General features: G+C 38.0%; 1 protein-coding gene across 20 annotated transcripts in view; it reads right to left on the bottom strand.

Moving 5' to 3' along the window:
- The window catches only part of MAGI1 (membrane associated guanylate kinase, WW and PDZ domain containing 1), a 623,132-nt gene that overhangs the window by 95,489 nt on the left and 504,916 nt on the right, over positions 1–22,727 (bottom strand). For all 20 annotated transcript variants that reach the window (XM_087431290.1, XM_014793604.2, XM_014793572.2 and 17 more), the window contains 3 exons: positions 15,111–15,317; positions 11,112–11,310; positions 460–542 (listed from right to left, as the gene is read on the bottom strand). In XM_087431290.1, the coding sequence (XP_087287416.1) occupies positions 460–542; positions 11,112–11,310; positions 15,111–15,317 (489 nt within the window). The remainder of the gene's footprint in view (positions 1–459; positions 543–11,111; positions 11,311–15,110; positions 15,318–22,727) is intronic.

The raw sequence follows: 22,727 nt of genomic DNA on the forward strand, positions 1-22,727 counted from the left end.
TCCAAGACTGGGGAAGTAACAGAGTTATGAAACATGTACAGTTCAAGAAAAGCTCCTAATTTTTTCCTCTAAGACTCTCATAATACAAGGTTAGGATCCAATTGGGAAGTGACTAGGGCATCGTCGGTTTCTACATTCCTAGAGACTTTCTAAAGTTTTCTCCAAGTTCTGGAAGGCAAAAGTTGGATCTTCATTTGAATAGTTTCTGATTGTGCTAAAGTTCAGTTTCTAATGGAGATATTAGTATGATCTGCCTTTATATGCGAACAAATCATTCTTTTAAAACAATTCTACTGATTTCCTTCCCGCTTTTGGAAACCACAATACATTTACTAGAAACTGGATTACCTTTTAAAAACTCACTGTTAAAATCTGGTTGACCTGGCTACAACTCTTTAAAATTTGCATGTGTGAACAAGCCCCCAATTCACTTAAACCAACATCTTCCTAGCACCTTACCATCATCTTCACACTCTTCCAGAGGCTTCTGCTGCTTGTTCAGGCACCGAGGGTCTAACCAAGATGTTGTTTTTGTGTTATGGCTGCAATCCAAAAACAAAAACAAGCAATTTGTTTGAAAAGAAAACAAGCAAGAAGCCTAATGACAGAGGAATTATATACTCTGGAACATTTGCTCTTTGACCAAAGCAAAGATATTTTTCAACAGCAAACCCAGACCAGAAGACAGCCCGAGTTTGGAATTATAAAATGGATTGCAAAGGATCTTAGGTAGGCTTTTTACATAAGATATAATCATTCCATTATGGAAAGCTTAAAATGTAATACCAGTTTTATTTTTGAAAAATGAGTTCCAAATGACACCCCTTATCTATACCGTCTACCCTCGTCTAGACCGACTTTAGTCTTTATATTTGCCAAAGAGCAAACTCCAATTCATTTTAAATTTGTTTATGACTTAAATCTTGGATGCTGGAATTCACAAAGAAGGCTGCTATTTTACTCATTATATTACATAAGAATTCTCGTCACAGTGTGAAACTACCTCAATTCATGCTACTGGCTCAAAGCTGCTAATACATATCATTAATCACAGAGTCCTTCCTAAATTATACTTTAGACATAGTGAAGGCAATTCAAAATTACCATCATAAATAGAACCTGGGCCAAGAAAAAGCCTGGAGAAGCTAAACATGTCACCTGACTTCCTTCTGGAGGGCACAGCCTAACTCTAGATGAAGTGTTTCAATAGACACTGACTGGGGCCTTGACAGTCTGAAAGTATACGGGCACATTCCCAAGAATATATACTGCCCTTCAATCATGTTAGAAATGTCACAAGAATGACTGGAAGAATGGACCCAAGCAGGTCGATACACGGGGACACCGTTCTGCTTGAGCTCCCAGTCCACTGCATGCAAGCTAAACAGGAGAGGCAAAGAACTACTAATCTAGTAGCTCTAGCTGCAAACCGGAAACGGAAACAAGAAATTAAAATTTTTTTGAAGGTTAGATAGTAACCTAAATTTTTTTGGAAGTCTGAAGTTTAGGTTGTAAACATGTTGAAAAAACTGCCACAGTTCTTTATTTTAGAGTCTTGTTAACTGTTGAAAATCTTATTAATTGTTGAAAGATTATGGCTTAAGTGAAAAACAGAATGTGCAAATGTATAGACACATCATCTCAACTCTGTTAAAAGAAAAAAACCAAATAAATGAAAGGTAATATAGTAACAACTATCACCACCAATATACTTATTTGTCCACTTACAACTACCAGAATTTGTTCTTTTACATATATGTTACAATTTATTTAACCTTTACAATAACCCCATGAAGAGTGTTAGTAGTACTCAAATTTTTACTCCCCACTTTACAGACGAGAAAACAGGACAGAGAGGTGACGAAATTTGCCCAAGGACACTCAATTGACACATGGCAGAACTGGGAACCAAACTCAGGGAGTCTAACACTAGAACCCATGGTAGGCACTATTCCTACACAGTAAGACAGTAAAAATGGTGAGTGCTGGGAGGGAAGATTATGCCTGACTTTTTTTAAAGTACTTTTTTATTTTGAGATAATTGTAGATACATACTCGGTTATAAGAAAGAACACAGAGAGATCCCACATGCCCTTTATTCAGATCCCACCAATAGTAACATCTTGCAAAACTATAGTACAATGTCACAACTAGGATATTGATATCAATAGTAATACAAAACAATTTCATCATCACAAGGATCCTTCACGTTGCCCTTTTATAGCCACACTTGGTTCCCTTCCAACCTTTCTCTAAAAGCCATTTTTAACCCCTGCCAACCACTAACATGTTCTCCATTTGTATAATTTTGTCATTTCAAAAGTGTTACATAAATGAAATCATACAATACGTAACCTTTTGGGATTGACATTTTTCATTCAGCATAATTCTCATGGAGGTTGTTGCCTGTACCAATAATTAATTTTTTATTACTGAGTAGTATTCTACGGCACGGATGTACCACAGTTTAACCAACGAAGGACATCTGGGTTATTTCCAGTTTTTGGCTATTTGAAATAAATCCATAAACATTCACATACAGGTTTTTGTGTGAACATAGGTGTTCACTTCTCTGGCCAAATGTGCAATTACTGGGTTATACGGAAATTGCTTGTTTAGTTTTTTAAGAAACTGCCAAACTGTTTTCTAGAACACCATACAATTTTACATACCTACCAGCAATGTATGAGTGATCCAGTTTCTCTGCATCTTTGCCATCATTTAGTGTTGTTACTATTTTTTATTTTAGCCATCCTCATAGGCATGTAATGATATACCATCACGGTTTTAACTGCATTTGCCTAATGGCTAATGATGGTGAACCTTTTTTCACACGCTTATATGTCATGTGCATATCCTCTTCAGTGAAATGTCTGTTCATGTCCTCAGCTCATTTTCCAATTGAATGGTGTGGTATTTTTACTGTTGAGTTTTAAGACTTCTTTATATATTCTAGATACCAGCACTTTTTCAGATATGGAGTTTGCAAATATTTTCTGCCAGTCTGTAGTTTCTATTTTCATCCTCTTACCAGGGTCTTTTGTGAAGCAGGAGTTTTTCATTTTAATAAAGTTGAAGCTATCAATTACTCCTTTTAGGGATCATGTTTTTAATATCAAGTCTAAGAACTCCCTGCCTATTCCTAGATCTCAAAGACTTTTCTGTTTTTTCTCTAAAAGTTTGATTGCTTTATGTTTTTACATGTAAGTCTGTGATGATCTATTTTGAGTTAATTTTTTTTGTATAGGTGTGATGTTTAGTCTGAGGTTAAGTTACTTGCCTCTGGCTACACACTTGCTCCAGCATCATTCTATTGAAAAGGCTATCTTCCCTGCATTGAACTGCTTTCTCATTTTTGTTGAAAATCAGCCAGACACATTTGTGGGTCTGTTTCTGGGTTCCATTGACCTATATATCTATTTCTTCATCAATACCATAAGTCTTTATTACTGTGGCTATATAATACGTTTTGATATTGGGTAGACTGATTACTCTGCCTTTATTCTTCTTTTCAAAATGGTTTTAGCTATTCTAGTTCCTTTAGCTTTCCATATAAATTTTAGAATAAATTTGTCTGTATCCACAAGAAAACCTCACTGAGATTTTGACAGGAATTGCATTAAACCTGTATATCCATTTAGGGAGAGTGACATCTTTACTATATCAATTCTGAGTCTTTCAATCCATGAATAGAGTCTGTCTCTCCACTTATATAGACTTTCTTTGATTTCATTCATCAGCGTTTTGTAGTTTATGGCACACAAAATCCTGTACATGTTTTGTTAGATTTATACCTAAGTGGTATTTCTTTTTTGAAGTAAATGTGAATTATATTGTATTTTGAATTTTGTTGTCCACGTATTCATTGCTAATATACAGATATACAATTGATATTTGTACGCTTATCTTTTATCTTGCAATCTTGTTGACCCCACCTCTTCTACAATTTATTTGTACATTTCTTTTGATTTCCTATATAGATAATCATGTAATCTGCAAAGAGGGGTAGTTTTATTCCTTCCTTTTCACTCTGTATGTCTTTTATTTCCTTTTCCTGCTTTATTATCCTGGTTAGAACTTCCAGCACGATGCTGAATAAGAGTGGTGACAGCTAATATCCTTGGCTTGTTCTAAATCTTGTAAGGAAAGTATTTTGTCTCGCACCATTAAGTATAATGTTAGCTGAAGGTTTTTTGTAGATGTTCTTCATCAAGTCAAGAAAATTCCCCTCAGTTCTTATTTTCCTGACTATTTTTAGCATAAATGAGTGCTGAATTTTGTCAAATGCTTTTAGTGTATTGATGAATATGATCATGTGGTTTTTTCCTTCAGTTTCTTAATATAGTGGATTACATGGATTAATTTTTTTTTTTTAAAGATTTTATTTATTTATTTTTCCCCCAAAGCCCCAGTACATAGTTGTCTGTCATAGCTGCACATCCTTCTAGTTGCTGTATGTGGGACGCGGCCTCAGCATGGCTGGAGGAGTGGTGCCTCGGTGCGCACCCGGGATCCGAACCCGGGCCGCCGGCAGCGGAGCACACGCACTTAACCGCTAAGCCACGGGGCCGGCCCAACATGGATTAATTTTTCAAATATTAAACCAGTCTTGCAACCCTGGAATAATTCTCACTTGGTCATGCTGTATAATTCTTTTACTATATTGCTTAACGCTATTTGCTAAAATTTTGTTACAGATTATTGATCTATATTCATGAGGCTATTGCTCTGCAGTTTTCTTTTTTCTTGTTATTGTCCTTGCTTGTTTTTTGTAACAGGATAACACTAACCCCATAAAAATAATTGGGCAGTGTTCCTCCTCTTCTACTTTCAGGAAGAGATTACATAGAAACAGTGTTAATTCTTCTTTGAACAGTCCTCCAGCGAAAGCATCTGGTTCTGGAGATTTCTTTTCCAGGAGTTTTTAAACGACAAATTTGTTTTCCTAAATAGTCATAGGGCTATTTAAATTGTCTACTCCATACTGGATGAGGAATTGGTCCATTTCATCTAAGTTGTCAAATTTATGTGTGCAGACCTGTTGGCAGCACTCTCATTATCTTTTTGATGTCTTCAGGGTCTGCAAGGATTCCCTGTTTAATTCCTAATATTGTAACCTGTGTCTTCTCTCAATTTTTCTCTGTCAGTCTTACCAGAGGTTCTTCAATTTTATTAATCTTTTTGAAAAATCAGGTGCTTGTTTCATCGCTTTTATCCATTGTTTTTGTTTTCCATTTCACTGATTTCTGTTCTTTATTTCTTTCCATCTGCTTATTTCAAATTTAATTTGCTCTTCTTTTCCTAGGTTCTTGAGTTGGGAGCTTAGTATGCTGATTTGAAACTTTTCCTCTTTTCTAATATATGTGTTTAGTGCTATAAATTTACCTCTCAGCACTGCTCTGGCTGCATCCCACCTATTTGAATATACTATATTTTCATTTTCATTCAGTTTAATTTTTTTTTTTTAATTTCCCTTGAGACTTCTGCTTGACCCATGGATTATTTAGAAGTGTGTTGTTTAGTTTCTAAGTGTTTGGAAATTTTCCTACTTTACTTGATATTAATATGCAATTCTTGCTTTCTTCTGATTAATGTTTCAAGATATGTTTTTTCCAGACTATTACTTTCAATTTACCAATATCGTTTTATTTGAAATAAGTTTTTGTAGAAAGCATATAGTTTGGTCATGTTTTTCAGTCTCTTTGCCATTCTCTCTCTCTCAACGGCTGTATTTAGTTAAATTCATTTAAAGTAACTGTTGATATGCTAGGGCTTCAGTTTTCCATTTTGTACTCTATTTTCTATTTGTTCTGTTTTTTTCCACCATTTGAAGACACAGTGAGAAGATGGCTGTCTATAAACCAGGAAGCAGGTCCTCATCAGACACGAATCTGCTGGTGCCTTGATCTTGGGCTTTCCGGCATCCAGAACTGTGAGAAATAAATGTTTACTATTTAAGCCACCCAGTTTATGCTATTTTTGTTACAGTAGCACAGACAGACTAAGACTATACAGTATGCATGTATATTTATGTATGTATGTATGTGTGTGTGTATATATATATACACACACACATCTCCACCCATATCGCTTTACCTTCCATCATTTATAATAAAATTGTCTTAAATGCTTTCTCTACACGCATTTAGAAGCATATTATAGTGTTATAACTTTTGCTTCAACTCACAAACTTAATTTGAAAAGCTCAAGGAGAAAAGAAAATGTATTTTATTTACCTGTGTTTTTACTCTTTCCATTGTTCTTTCTTCCTGATATTCCAAGATTATTTTTTTTACAATTTTGTTTAGAGGATGTCCTTCAGCCATTCACTTAAGACAGGCCTGCTGGTGACAAATTCTCTTAGTTTTCCTTCATCTAAGAATATCTTGATTTCTCCTTCATTTTCACTGGATATAGAACTCAAGGTTGATTCTTTTTTTCCTTCAGCACCTGAAAAATGCTGTGCTGCTTCCTTCTGGTCTCTGTGGCTTCTAATGAGAAATATATTGTTATTTGAATCATCTCATCCACATAAGAAATGTGTCATTTCTCTCACTGCTTTCAAGATTTTCCTTTGTCTTCCGTTTTCAGAAGCTCGACTACAGTGTGTCTTGGTACAGTTTTCTTTGGGTTTATCCTGATTGGGTTCACTCAGCTTCTCTGTAGTTTATTTCTTTGGCCAAATTTGGGGAATTTTTTCTTCAAGTACTTTTACAGCTCTACCTACTTTCTCTTCTCCTGGGACTCCAATAACATAAACATTAGATCTTTTGTTATTGTTCCAAAAGCCCCTGAAGCTGTGTTCTTTTTTTTAAGTCGATTTTCTCTCTGTTCAGATTGGGCAATTTCCATCTTCAAGTTTACTGATTCTTTCCTCTCTCCCCTCCATCCTGCTGTTGAATCCATCTACTGAGCTTTTTATTTTGATTATTGTATTTTTCAGTTCTAAACTTTCCTTTTTTATTTTTTTTTTGATGAGGAAGATTCGCCATGAGCTAACATCTGTTGCCAATCCTCCTCTTTTTCTTCTTTGTTTTTTCCTTGAGGAAGATTAGCCCTGAGCTAACATCTCTGCCAATCTTCCTCTACCGTATATGTGGGGCACTGCCACAGCATGGCTGGTGAATGCAGTAGGTCCGTGTCTAGGATCCAAACCCACAAACACGGGCTGACGAAGCAGAGTGCGCAGAACTTTAACCACTTGGCCACGGGGCCAGGCCCTAAACTTTCCATTTTTTATATCGTCTATTGTTTTGCTGAGACTTTTTTTTTTTTGCTGGAACTTTCTGTTTTTCTATTTGTTTCAAGCATGTTTATAATCGTTCATTGAAGTACTTTTATAATGGCTGCTTTAAAATCTTTGTCAGATCATTCTAACATCTCTGTCATCTTGGTGTTGGCATCTACTGATTATCTTTCTTCCCTCAATTTAAGATTTTCCTGGTTCTTGGTATAACAGGTGATTTTGTTCTTAAAATCTGGACATTTTGGTTATCATGTTATAGCACTTTGGATCTTATGTGAACCTTCTATTTTAGCTGGCTTTCCCTTACGCTGCTGCAGCAGGGGAAGGGGGCGGTACCACCTGTTATTTCTCAGTGGAGGCAGAAGTTCAGGGTCCCTACTTGGCCTTCGTTGTCACCCAAAGGAGTGAGGAGCTTCTTGGTACTGCTGGGTGGGATGGGAGTTCCAGTTGCCCCTAGACCTCCACTGATACCACAATGGGATTTGGGGGTCAGGGGAAAGAGGAGCCTCATTACTGCTCCCAACTTGGCTTCTACCGACTCCATGCGGAGGGAGGGAGGCTCTTTATTACTGGATGGTGGTGAAAATCCTGACTCTGACACTACCCCAGCAGGAGGAGGGAGGCCACCTCATTACTGCCAGGTCAGGGTGGAAGTCCAGGCTCCCCACTTGGTGGTCTCCATTGAATCCCCACTTGTTACTGCCTGGGTACAAGCAAAGTCCCAGCTCTCTACTGAGCCTTTTTGACACTACCCTGGCAAAGAGGTTTGGGCTTCTAGTTACAGCCTATGGAGGGTGGAGGACTAGGCTTCTCATCTGACCTTTGCTGGCAGGGGTGGGACCACAGGTTTTTCTGTGTTGTTGGCTGGAGCACAGCGGTCATTCAATAAAAGTGTTCTGTCCCGTAGGATGCCCCTTTCCTGGTCCTCTGGCTAGAGAGGGTTTCTTTTTGTCTCCACCTATTGGTTTTCTGGGTTACTGGCTTCTTCAGCTCCAAGTCTGGGATGTACAGGGTGAAAGGAAAACTCAGGGAACTTGTCACCTGTCATTCCTTTGATCCCAAGCTCCCCAGCCAATCTGCCTTAATTATTCCTCCTTCCAAGTCTTCTTATGTTTATTTTCTATATAATGTCCAGAGTTTATAAGCGTGTGCTTAATTTTTTAATGTTCTTTTAAAATTTCAGTATTTCTTAGATTTCGCATAAACTGTAAAACTAAAATACACACACATACATAAAACAAGGTAGATCTGATTCTATAGAAATTTAACTTGCTATTCAATATAAGATACTCTAAGATGAAGTTCTTCAGAATGAAGGACACCTGAAAACTCATTAACCATGACATATAATTTAGGCTAAAATATAAATGGTATGTATCTAATCACTTAATATCTATGGAATTTGATAGCTGCAGACGAAATCCCATAGTTGTCATAATAAGCCATACTCTTGTATAATTTTTCTATTAAACATTAGGCCAACGAAACATTGGCTTAGGGCCGGCCCCGTGGCTTAGCGGTTAAGTGTAAGCGCTCCGCTGCTGGCAGCCCAGGTTTGGATCCCGGGCGTGCACCAACGCACCGCTTCTCCAGCCAAGCTGAGGCCGCGTCCCACATACAGCAACTAGAAGGATGTGCAGCTATGACATACAACCATCTACTGGGGCTTTGGGGGAAAAAATAAATAAATAAATAAAATTAAGAAACATTGGCTTAGCATCGGTTAAAAGCTAAATTAGATTATGAAAAGTAAGCAAATCTCTGTACTCATAGTTCCATAAGTCAGCCAGAGTTTTGGGGGCTAGTATTTCACTAACCACGCAAATGACCAACTTTCTTCTCTCAAATTATCAAGTCAGTCTTGAGCAAAATTATTGGTACATTCTTTTCCAAGAATTTGAGTTTCACATGTTTCTCTGTATCAGGAATGCCTGTTATATTTTGCTTTTCTCAACATAATTCTTCCTTACTAATAGACATAATTTCAGAAGTAATTTATTGCAAAAGATAAGTACAAAATCCTGAGCTTACAGTTGGCATCCACTTTTATAACAAGGTTTAAACTTCTCTGTGATAACCAAAGATGATGATGAGGAAAATGGTAACAGCAATAATAATGCCCACTAACTGATACTAGTTCAAGTACTTTACATCCATTATCTCATTGAATTCTCATGACAATCTGACAGGGTATGTATGATTCATAATATTCATGTCCTTTACAGATATGGAAAATTGAGATGCAAAGCGGTAAACCTAAGTTCCCCAGGTCACACAACTACTAAGTGGTGGAAGCAACGTGACTTTTTAGGTGAGCTCTTAATCACCATAATTCCCTGATTCGAAAAAAAGGACTACATCTTCTAACCCTGTCTTTAATAAGCATTTGTTGTTAACGTGAAGACAGAAACGTGGATTGTCCCCCTCTTCTGGTTGGAAAAGAACACACAAGCTCTAGTTCACTTATCTCAGATTTCTTAGGTGGATCTGAAAGAGTATGTTCTAAGACCCAAGTCTTTTCCCTCACTCCCATGTCTTGAGGAGAATTACACGTTCTTAACGTTCTTATCTTCATTGACTTTTCTAATCACAAAGTATATGTGCAAATCTATATTTAAATGGAATTATATACTCAAACCACACAGAAATGTATAATGTGTTAGAAAATAAATTCCTTACTTAACTCAAACTCAAGTGTTAATAGATACTTCCAGAATTTTTCTATACATAGAGCTCTATCTACATATTCACAGAAACAAGTGTACGCATATAGTCACATAGCACATGTTTGTAAATATCCATATATTTTACAACAGTGAGATACTTCTTATATTGTTCTGCAATGCCCCCCTTTGTTATCGTTCACTGAAGAGCAGTACTTCAATCTGTTTGAGTATAACAGATTTATCTATGTTTTTGTTTATTTTATAGTTTAACCATTTTCTTTTTTAGTGATACATAAAACTGTGGTGAATCTTAATAGAGAATCCTAGAGTCAAAGTATAGCATTTTAAAAATTGACTACTATTGGTTAAGAAATCATATTATCTTAGTTTTTCTAGAATGGTTTCAATTGTATTTTTTTTTCCTTTTTTAGTAAAGGTTATTTATTAAATGTTTAACTATATAGAATTTAAGTTTTATACTTTTGAAAGACTTTTCACATCTATATATTCTCAAACTTCAATCCATACACTTTGCACCATGTAAAAAAAATAACCTAAAATGGATCACAGACATAAATTAAAATTTAAAACTATAAAACTTCTAAAAGAAACATAACAGAAAATGACTGCTTTATAACTTTTGGTTAGGTAAAGATTTCTTAGCTACTACACTAAAAGCATAATACACAAAAGAAAAAAATTAATAAGTTAGACTGTCAAAATTATGAACTTCTGGCTCTGTGAAAGACATAGTTAACACAGTAAAAACAAAACTCAGACTTAGAGAAAATGTTTGCACATCACAAATGTGATAAAGGAATTGTATCCAGAATAAATGAAGAACTCTCAAAACTCAACAAAAAGAAAATGGCAACCCAATTAAGAAAAAAAGAGGATTTACCTATTCTTAATGGCTAAATGTATTCTTTATATATCATATTACAGTTTACATATACACCATAATCTAACTAACCCTTTAGGGAAATTAATAACCTTATGCTTCCTCAAGCTTTCCAGACTCAATTATTAGGATGCTATGCTAATTGCTTTCTTTTGTACAAAGCTTGTTAAATTGTATAAGAGAATCAGTGTGTGATCAATCCTTTTATGTTTAATTTACATCTGTAGCTGCTAGAGAGAGTGAAGGAAGGGGAAGAAAGAAAGAGAGAGGTTGAGGTAGAAATAATGGTATACTTTACTCTATAAAATAGACTTCTCCATTTTCGGTATAGGCCATCTCCCAGTTCTCAGGTAGAGGACCTAAATTATCCTCTGCAGAAAGAGGTAGGTATTGAGGGAACTTCTGAGAAGGGTCCGTGATGGGAGCAGCGATGACCCTACTATTCACAGGCGGTAGCGTTTCTTGGAGAGTGTGCTCTTCTTGGTCACCAGAATCGGCTGTTTAATCATGGGGAGAGAGAAAGAGGAAAAAAAAAATCATCAGCAGTACCCCAAGCCAGGGAGTTCACAACTGTTTGCATCTATATTCTTAAAAACCCTCATCCTTTCCTAATTGCTGATCATTGACTATATTTTGTTTTATTGAGATGAAAGGTCTTTTAATAGAAAGCATCAAAATGATGGACCAAATTTATTTTACCTAAAAAGAAAGAAGAGAAAAATATGCTTGAACATTGCATTGCTCACGATCTTAGAAATGTCAAAGAAGAAACAAATTCATGACTCAAACCCTCAAGTCTCCTAAATTAAGAAGGCCATCAAAACACAGACTGAGTCGCACTCTCATTCCAGAGTATCATTTGATTTCAGAACTCAGAAGACTTTTGGGGGCAAGAAAAAAGTCCACGATGAAAACACAGATATAAAAGCATTATTGTCCATTTTGTATAAGTTATTGAAAACATTTTTGGTAGACAATGGTAAAGATCAAAGACTGACAAATCAAGCTGCAAAGTAGACAAAAGTTTAGAATATAGTGACAGCTATACCAGTGAGTCAGATTTGAGCCTCTTTTGGAAAAGTGAGGAGAATGTTTCTATGCAAATCAAGATAGTTCCCCCTAGAACAGTATTATGTGGGTAGACTGATTTGACTTAGGTCTTAAAAGAAGGCTCTAAGTACATAAGTCTCCTTGCCTTCTTATTAACTAGAAACATCAAGAGGTGATGTCATCAAAGTATGCACAAACGGCATTGTTGACATTCTGGTTGAATTTTTATTGAAGGCAATGATATTAAATGTCAATCTCCATGGGGCTTTAAAACATAATAATCAGGGGATGTAGTTATTTTCTATCTCCCACAGTAATTCTCCTGTAGACACTTCTGATTTACTGAAAGCAGACTGAGGAATAATAAAAGGCTGTTTTCAAATCTTTCTCTAATGAGTAGCTCCCAATGACACACATGAGAATGAAGGTAATCCAAAAGCTGGATGGAGGACATGTTGAGACTATTAAACAACCACCTCCACCAAAATTCTACCACCGCTGAGAAGGCTGCCTGTGCTCTCCTTGCCCTGCATCTATCCCCTCTTCTTCTGGTACCAGCACTCAGATCTCCCTTTGGAAATCACCCCCTCCATTCCAGGTCCAGGTGGTCGAGATGGGGACTGGACCACGCCTAACTCACGCAGTGGGCCTAAGTTGCATTCCTATCGCTCTTGCCTTTGTGAATGGGTCAGGCACACGATATAATCCAAGGCAAACCAATGAATGTCAGGCATGGAAGTGTTTGCTGGAATCCTGAAGCAAGAGGTGGCCTCTTGATACTGAAGTTATTAAACTGACAGGTTCTCATGCTGCAGGTGCTGATGGCCTTCTTGACACAGCTTGGCAAGACCTGCCTGGGAATTAAGCCCACAAAGAGGAAAGCAAAGATAAAAGATAAAGTTGCCTAATACCACTGACTGAGCCTCTGATTACATCTCTCAAGACAAGTTCTCTCTCTGTTCATCTTATTGGCTTTCTTGGTGTTAAGAAAGGAATCTGAAGAAGACAATCAGGTGCCACTTGGCTTTCTGTTTTGTGCAGAAACTAACGATCAGACTGACTTCAGCAATGACGTCCTGGGCCGGGAAGTTTTTCTTTGATGCCAGGATTTCAACTGGGGATTTTATGGGGTCAGATTTTTTGAGGCATGGCTTCAAGAGACAGAGATGTATAGTAGTTAGAAATAGGAAAAGCATCAAGACCTACAGTCAACTACCCCTACTTTGTTCTTGCTTTCTACCAAGAAATCTACTTAATAAAAGGAAGACAAATAAAGGCACACATGCTTCTTGGGGACCATGCAGTCAGCATGGCAGAACTATTTCATGGCACGTTACCCCCAAGGTCTTCTGTTTCCATGACTACATCTATGTTCTAGGTTATATCGAGATTTGCTATCCTTATTTGTTGAAAGATCAGGACATTAAAGTGTTAGCTACTTTTTAAAAGAAATATTGACATTTTTCATAATCTGCTTTCATATCAGTCGGGACTACTATAAATGGATAAAATACGTCTAAGTACATGAAATTAACTGATTTCAAAAAAATGCATATTTAAAAAGATGGCAAATTTCTCCTCGATATTGCAACTATAGGTCAGCCATTCCATTCTAATTGAGAAAATGGAAATTTTCATCGAATCAAATTCTTAGAGCTGGAAGGGAGAACTCAGAAATGATTTAATCCTATCCAGTCAGTTTACAGAGGAGAAAAGTTAGCTACTATGTTCATAATAAGACACCTATCAAGAACCAAGCTAGGATAACAAATCAGGTCTCCTCCTTCTTGATCCACTGCTTCTTGCAGAAGGATTGGGCTACTGTTATGACAATAAAGCAATCAAAATTGTTTTAAATGTCATCTTGACGGTTTCGTTGGGCCGGCCCCGTGGCTTAGCGGTTAAGTGCGCACGCTCTGCTGTTGGGGGCCCGGGTTCGTATCCCGGGCGTGCACCGACGCACCGCTTCTCCAGCCATGCTGAGGCCGTGTCCCACATACAGCAACTAGAAGGATGTGCAGTTATGACATACAACTATCTACTGGGGCTTGGGGGAAAAATAAATAAATAAAATTATAAAAAAATAAATGTCATCTTGAAGAATTTTAGGCTTTTGAGCTTAATGAAAGAGAAAACCTCAGAGAGGTCCATACAGGCTGGAGAAAGCATTCAACTAATACAAACTTTTCCCTAAATATCCTGTTAGACTTAGTAGTATAAGGGTGAAAATAGAGTTCACTAATTTCTTCTTTACTGGGGCTGAGTCAAATCAAGTAATGTCCGAAGTGTGGTGATGTCAGAAAAGGCCACTATGAGAGGGGAAGATCTCATATGCTGCAGATATGTATAGCAATAACTCTAAAATATTAAAGAAGATATTTAAGAACAGGAAACATAAAAGAAAAAAGACGTTCTTCAAAGTCACAACATTGTAGATTGGAGTTACTCATGTCTCGTACAGTTGTCACATTTTGAGTTGCTAGGTAAGGTCAAACCCTCACACTGAAAAACATTCTTGAACAGTTCTAGGTCATTGCACTAACCCAAGGAACATACATCACAGCCTCTGTGAATGGGGTTCCCTGGAATTGTGCAATACTCAACCTATATGGAAGTAGATAGCCCTGGATGTATATATAAAGATATAATGCAATCAGTAACACATGCTATTTAACATAGAATGCATATGCAAGATATAATCTTACAGCATTTACTATTTTTCCATCTTTCTCCCTTCTAGGGCATACAGTAAAATATGCATAAGTTAAATGAACACATGATCTATTTCCACTGTATCTCTACTTCCAAAGGTATGAGATAAAAAGATGCTGCCAGCCTTCCACACAGCATCAACTGATATTAAACTGTTAAGCAAATTCTCATATTCCTCTTTATAAGCAATCAGCTGTAATTATGGAGCAGTGTCAAGACCAAGAAAGAAACAAACAAAATGCAAATATTCTTATAGATATCATTTTGAAGACAAACAAACAATGCTGATTATTCTTGATTCCCTTCTACAGATATTTCCCTCCAGCCCCTTTAAGATATTTGGGTGAGGTTTTTGCAATTTTTGCAATAGTTTTGCAAAGAAGCATGAAAAATAGACCAGTGAAAAGACCACCTCTGCCCCAAGCATTGTGTGGTTGGAGTTTGAATTCTGGCCACACTTTACAATTCCTCTTGCGAAGAGAAACCACGTAACTCTTTGCAAGCCCATGGAGGGGGAACATGGTCTGGTCTTTACCTGTAAAGCTACTGCTCATTTCAGGAATGTCATCATCCTCCTCATTCTCTGCAGGGACTATGCCAGCATTTTGCATATCATTGTAGGACTTGGTTCGCTTTGGGGTGGACTGCTTGGAGCCAGACTGAAGGCTTTGCAAGGCATCCGTCGTGATCACTTTCCCACTGACTGGCTGGCTAGGAGGTTTGGGTGTCCCATAATAGTTTCCTAGGTGATGGAGAGACACATTTGCATGTTTCAGAAAGAATACTTTGTTTTTTTCAAGACTTCACATCCAAATCACTCAGCACATTAAAAAAAAATTTAAACTGGAAAACCATAACAAACTGTATTTCACTTCTGGAATGGGTTAGAAAGGATGTCATTCCTACACAGCTAGACACACGGTGATTTCAAAAGCAAGGAGGAAAGCTGCATTGTTTTGGGGCAAAGAACCTACTAGAGCCAAAAACAAAGGCTGCTGTGCTGAATAGCAAAACTTCATCCTCATTACATTTGAATTTCAATTGGTCACCTTTTCATATATATGCACCAGCATAACGGTGAATTCAATTTAAAGTGAGCCTCACAGAAAATAAAAAATTCATTAGTGCCAGCACCCTTACAGGCCCACAAAGTTGAGGTCACCTTCCCTTAATAAGCGGACTCCTCAAGAGACTACCAGGGCATTATTTAAAAAGCATGTCAGTGAACACCACGTGGCACCTCTTTAACTGAATGGCAAACTTGACTCTCAGGGTCATGCGGGGTGGAAACAAATCCTTGCCAAGTTTTAACAGAAAACTCTGTGTCAACGGTGGCATGGTACCCCTTATGGGTAACTCTTTTAGTAATTGCCCATGTTCACTTTCAGGCACTTTCTCCCAAAGTTTGGCTCAGGTCTGACTATAGTGTGTTAAGTGATTCTGAGCGGTACCTGGATGGATTTTTACATTTTAATTTTTTATTTTAATAAGTGTGTATATTTTTAAAATGCACTAGAAAAATCTAACTAGTAAGTTATGGTAGTAATATAAAGTTAACTTTTAAAAATCAAGTGAGGGCCGGCCTGGTGGCATAGTAGTTGAGTTCACACGCTCCACTTCATCAGCCTGGAGTTCACAAGTTCGGATCCCAGGGGCAGACCTACACAACCCTCATCAAGCCCTTCTATGGCAGCATCCCATATACAAAATAGAGGAAGACTGGCACAGATGTCAGCTCAGTGACAATCTTCCTGAAGCAAAAAGAGGAGGATTGGTAACAGATTTTAGCTCAGGGCCAATCCTCCTCACTAGAAAAAAAAAAAAAAACTTAAGTGAAAAAGCAATATTTTTTAAAATTGACTTTTATTTTTTAATCTTAAAGTTTTGTTAAAAAAGAAACAACAGGCCCAAAATGGAATCATTTGGGCTAAGCCCCAGGACAGAAAACCAAGACTTAATATCTCACCTAATTGCAGTCTCAGCCTCTCCCAGGAATGCGACATTTAACCAGTCAATCTGGAATTACCTGATCAGCACTAGTGAGATCATCTGCATGACAGACCCCGGCCTTTCCCCTAAAGGAAGGTGACCCTGCCCTAGAGAATCCTTTCTTTTTTTATGACTTCCTTGTCCTATCCTCTTTTTGCCTTTAAAAATCTTCTGTTTTGTACAGCTCCTCTATTTGATAGATGGGATGCTGCCCAATTCACGAATCACTGAATATAGCCAGTTAGATCTTCAAATTTACTCAATTGAATTTTGTTTTATAATAGATTAAAAAGGCAGCTATATATAATAAGAAATTAACCAATTGAATAAATCACAGCAATTGTAGTGATGAGTTTCCTTTTGAAAACTTAAGTTAAAAAGTAAGTTATTTTAAAGAAAATTTCAAGTAAATAATGGACTTTATGTTGGGATATGGACAAAATCATGAAGGTGATTCATGAATGACCAAAATTTGAAAAAAATACTGCTTATAATCAATAATATTCCGTGGCTACATGATAAAAAAATCAGCATTAGAATGCTACTGATCCATTTCACCATCTCACATCTTTTAGAATAAGCCCAGAAAGATAAATTATATTGAGCCCTTCAAGAAATCCTAAGCAATGTCTGTAATTTGATGCTTAGTACAGTAGAATTTGTAAATAATAAGTCCTGTACACACTGTTTCTTCCAAGAATCTCATCCCATTGTCTAACCTCAGTACATAATTATATAAAATACACATTATACAAACACAAAAGTAAAAAGGAAACAGTTGATACGTTACTCTGCATGAGACACAGAGGTGATGAAGATTTTGCTTTTGTTAACCTTTATAATTAAAATTTCTTTTTTATTAATACTATTTATTTTTTTGAGTCACCAAAATTATGAATGTACACACTCACTTTCTTTGAGAGTGGTGTAACAGTGTGTGTCATCAGGGAACTCTGAACACACAAATTAAGAAGGGCAGCAGGCTAAACGGCACCGTGTTTGAATGTGAAGGACGCTAGAGAGAAAACCAGAGAAGCACATTCTGGTGGCCGGTACTCAATTCCATCATTATAATTCTTTCACAGAAGGTGATGTACCAATCTCTTCAAAAAACTTCTTTCAGGTTTCCAACTTAAAGGTACAAGAATTGAGCAGAACCAGCTAGAAAAAACCATACCGTGTGTGTTTATAGTGGCTAATTTATGTGCAAAGTAGAATTAGTACACATATGAACCAAGACTCATCTAGCCTTTCCACAAAGGTTACATTCAAGAATGTCCATGCCTTCACTGAAGTTGAGGCCACACTACCTACTGACTTTTTCACTAACTGAAGACTATTAGCGAGGTTTAGGACTGTAAAACAGCTAACTATTTAAAAAATAATCTTCACACTGAACAAAAAATAGAAACAAAGCTCTACTGAATTTAATTTTAATTCCTTCTGATCACTATTAATTCAAAACATCATGTATATTTTTGAGTTAGAGGTTAAACTAAGACCAATGTCTACAAATAAGAATCTTTCACCAAAAGATGTGACTAAAGGATGGGATCCTTTACTCATAATTTTATAATTATAATTTGACAATCACATCACTCATTTTCAGTGAAGTAACATTCATAAAACCATTGTCATTTAAAAATCAATTAAAACTTAGACATCCTCAATTTACGAAAGAAATAAATGTCTGAAAAATAAAAGTTATATCTAAATTTGACAAATACGTGTGGATTTTCCTGAGTTTTCAAGGTCTCAGTCTTTCTTAAGTTAATAAATGATGAGCAGATTTCTCAATGCAACTACAAATTCCCCTAAAAGACAATCTACTTATTCATAGCTGTTTCCTGGTTCTGGAAATTAGTTTAAGACTGATTAGAGACAGATAAAGTACATATTACCAGGTTGAAGCACATGTAATTGCTATTGTAGAAGACAAGCCGTCGAATATCAGCAACTTCACTTGGGTTAATCTAATATAGAGGCATTAGCAGTACTCAGCACACCGCAGTGGTAGACAGCCCAGGTTCAAATCCTAGCTTCACCACTAACTGGCTATGTGACCCTGGGCAAGTCATTTAGCCATTTTTTAAAAAATCTTTGTCCTTTTCTGTGAAATTGGGATTCCATGAGTACCTAGTTTCTACTCAGAGTTATCTGTCATGAGGATAAAATGAAATGGTCCATTTAAAGTCTTTAGCCCGCGCTAAAGTCTGCCACCAGAGCGAGGGTTGATAAATGCTACTTAACATTGATAGTGTTTCTAATCTTTAAAATGAGGCTCATTACACCTTGTTGGGAGGATTAATGAGACAATGTGTCTGAAGTGCTTGCCAAGTGGTAACCCAGTGCTATTCCTTTAAAGGAACAGCCAGCAAACCTGCCAAAGACCAAATAACCTTGGGCAAGTTTTTTCCACCCAGTCTAATACTTTCTCTGTGAAATGGGAATGGTAGCACCAGCCCTAGCGACCTCACACGATTATAGTGAAGATCAAATTATGTAACTGTCTTGAAAGTACCCTGTAAACTATAAAGTGCTATAAACTACGAGATGGTGTTATTATTCAAATCTCTCCAGCATTTCTTATTTCCCATACTGCCTACACAACCTTCACAGGGAAGCTTCTACCTAGTGGTTTTCTAACTGCAGAGGGTTCAACTTTCCTTTGTAGATATGAGGGTTTTTTTTCACATTTTAAAAAATAATCTGAATGAGTGATCAACATTTAAAAACTGAATGTTTCCAATTAAAATCTGGATATACTGGTGGGGCCGGCCCGGTGGCGCAAGCAGTTAAGTGCGCGCGCTTCACTGCGGTGGCCCGGGGTTCACCGGTTCGGATCCCGGGCGCGCACCAACGCACCGCTTGTCAAGCGATGCTGTGGCAGCGTCCCATATAAAGTGGAGGAAGATGGGCATGGATGTTAGCCCAGGGCCAGTCTTCCTCAGCAAAAAAGAGGAGGATTGGCATCGGATGTTAGCTCAGGGCTGGTCTTCCTCACAAATAAATAAAAAATAAAATCTGGATATAGTGGGAAGGGCTGCTTGACAAACTGTAAGGTCTGGTTCCATGGATTCCGTCCCTTCGAGGCAATGTTGATGACAAGTATGTGACCAAAGCCCATTCACTTGGAACACACTCAATGAATTAAGGTTTTCTGCAGAGAAGTTTTTGCTCCTACCCTTGGTCTGCCCCAGCCTTTGTGAGACGAACACCTAGAAGACTGCCCTAAGGTTGTTGCAATGCAAAGTCACGGGCAGATAAAGGGGCATAGACACAGGAGGGATGTAAGAAAACCTAAAACTTCAAAAAATCCTCAATAATTCACAGATTGGTCTTCGTGTGAATTGATTTGGGGTGAATCTGGTTTTGGTCCCTGGGCTTTTGGCTGATGGGCTTATGCAGTGATCCCACCTTGTCTTTCCCATGCAACAGTGGGCAAGATGGGTCCTGCACTCCCTCGTGTGCCAGTTACCACGGATCTCCACTGCCTCTACCCACTCTATTCACTCCCTCACTCTATCTGCCTGGCGCCCCAGGCATCTGAGTGCACGACACTTCTCTTCTGGGAAACTCTCCACCTTATCAACAGTTTCCACTCCGGGTCATAATCAGGCCAAGCCTAGCCATGGCAGAAACAACAAACCTTACAGAGAGTACGCAAGAGAGACTCCCTGTGAAGAATATATGGATCACTTAATGCTATTAAATAAAAATCATTTGAAGAATTATAAATGATTAAAAAATTACTTTGCATTATCACTTGGCAGGCTGCATAGTTTCTAGGAGTCATGAACCTGACTGTCCCACGGTCCCCATGTTAGGCAACACACACTTCCTGTGGGGGCCGGGCTCCCTCCCAAGCGGGAACGTGTGTGTCTCTGCTGCTATTTTCAGAACTGGTTCTTTGATGAAACTCAACAGGGAGGGCAGCTGGGGAGGGAGCGGGGGACAGGGGAAGACGTCAGAGAAAACCACTGCTGGCCTTAATTAACAGGCACAATCTTTGGCCACAACGAAGCCAAAGAAAATATTTTCTGACACGGATTTAAAAATTAAAGGGACTGCAAATCAATTTTTAGAGCTTGATAAAATATTTAGGGAGGACAATAACTCTGAGTTTTAAGCCAGAATGAATCTAATCTCTACAGCCTCTCATTTTGTACAAATTTAGCATTCATTCATTCATTTCCTTTCAGAGAGACTTTTTTATGCCAGGCACTATGCTAGACACTAGAAGTAAAATGCAAAAATGAGACTAAAACATGATCTTCACAAATGCTGTGTATGGTATACATCTGTTTTCTTAAACTGTGCAAACAATCAAGTTACATTAAATGGAGATTCTGATTCAGTAGGTCAGGGTGGGGCCTGAGATTCTGAATTTCTAACAGGTACTCACGTGACACTGATGTTGGTCCAGGGACCACGCTTTGTGTAGCAAAAGTAAACTAATTAGAGAAAATCATTCCTCTTTTGTAGATGAGGAACACCAAGGCCTTGAACAACAGAAATGCCTTCCTTAGGGTCACTTGGCTAGTCCAGGGTAAGCAGCACTCAGGCTCTTTGTCCCCCATCCCATGTTTCTTTCACAATTTTATACGGAGGGCAGGGGCAGGGGAGACTCATCTGTCCTCTTCCCACAGGACAAGCTTTTGAAAATAAGCAGAAGAGGAAGGTAGTGACCACCAATGGCTGGGGATCCAGAGCATACATTTTCAATGGGCCAATATCACTCCCAAAGGGATAAAAATAGTTGTTTTTTTGTGTTTTTTTTGGGGGGTAAGCAAAAAACGTTACTCTTTTTATGTGAAGCACAGACGTACATATAGTACCTAAGTACACAGACATCCAGCGTGTCTGTTTTTGCCTTGGCCTCAAGGTTGTGCATGACTGACCCTTGACTATAAGCTCCATGTGGGCAAGGACCACATCTGTTTTTGTGCACCACTGCACCCCCAGGCCTAACATGGCGCCAGGCACATACTGTCACTCAGTAATTCTTTGCAGAATCAGTCAATGAACAAGTAGAGACAGTACACATGAATTCCAGCCTGGGGTCCTCCTCAATACCTATAATGTAGATCCAGTTTTTAATAGCATGACTCACGGCAGTTTCTTTCCAGTCCGCCAATTATATTTGAATATATCAGATCCGCATCACTTCCCTTTGCCACTGGCTTGCTCAACCCATGATGGTATCATTCATAAAACTCCCACCACTTTCTTTTTACTATTCTTTTTCCTACCTGCTCCACCCTACAGAACTATGATTTGCATACACAGGACAATAAGCCGATGTCCTGTAATTAGATGTTTGCTTTTGCCAGTGCCATTTCGCTTTGAATGTAAGACCAGAGAGGGCAGCATAAGTCAACAGCTTTGTGACCCTGAGCAAGGTAAGGGACTTTTCTTTCGAGCCTCAGTTCCCATGGTATAAAGATAAGAAGAGTATCCACCTAGTGGGGTTTTGTGAAGATTAAATCAGATAACGTATATAAAGTACTCAGCACTGTGCTTGGCACAATGTTCACGTGTAATAAACCCTAGTAGTCTTAAATTGTGCCTGATGTTGTGGGCAGATAAAAGCTCTAAAATGTAGAAGAGGATATTATCAAAATATATATTCAAAGAATAACACTAATAAAAAGTTACCTATATTGTACACCAACCATACATCATATACATTCACTTACTCTCATCTTTATTAACAACTCTACAGAAAAAAAGGCATCAATATTCCCATTTTCAGATGAAGAAACTGAGATTCACACAATGCATAAGTGATGACTGGCATTTAAACACAGATTCATCTGTCCCCAACATCTATGTTCTCAACTCCAGGAAATTCTGGGGATCTCTGAGCAGGGAATTAAGCAAAATTTCCCTGGCCCCAGCCTCCTCATCTTCATATGCAGAGGAACAGCCAATTGCAGCACCGATTCCCTTTGGTTACTTTCATTATCAACAGAGAACATTCCATAGCTGCGTTTGCCAACAGAGCTTATCACAACAGACGGCCTCCAAGGCCTGCCAAAGACAAGGACTCCAGACGGTCTCATTTTCCTCAATGACAAACAAGAACTCTCTTCACCCCTGCTTTATCTCTGTGTCCCCAAAAAGTATACCCTTGGCAGCTGCTTTTTTTGCAGACCTTCTA

The sequence above is a fragment of the Ceratotherium simum genome, chromosome 5, assembly GCF_057802395.1.
Source record: "Ceratotherium simum simum isolate JZ-2026a chromosome 5, ASM5780239v1, whole genome shotgun sequence".
Classification (NCBI taxonomy): Eukaryota; Metazoa; Chordata; class Mammalia; order Perissodactyla; family Rhinocerotidae; genus Ceratotherium; species Ceratotherium simum.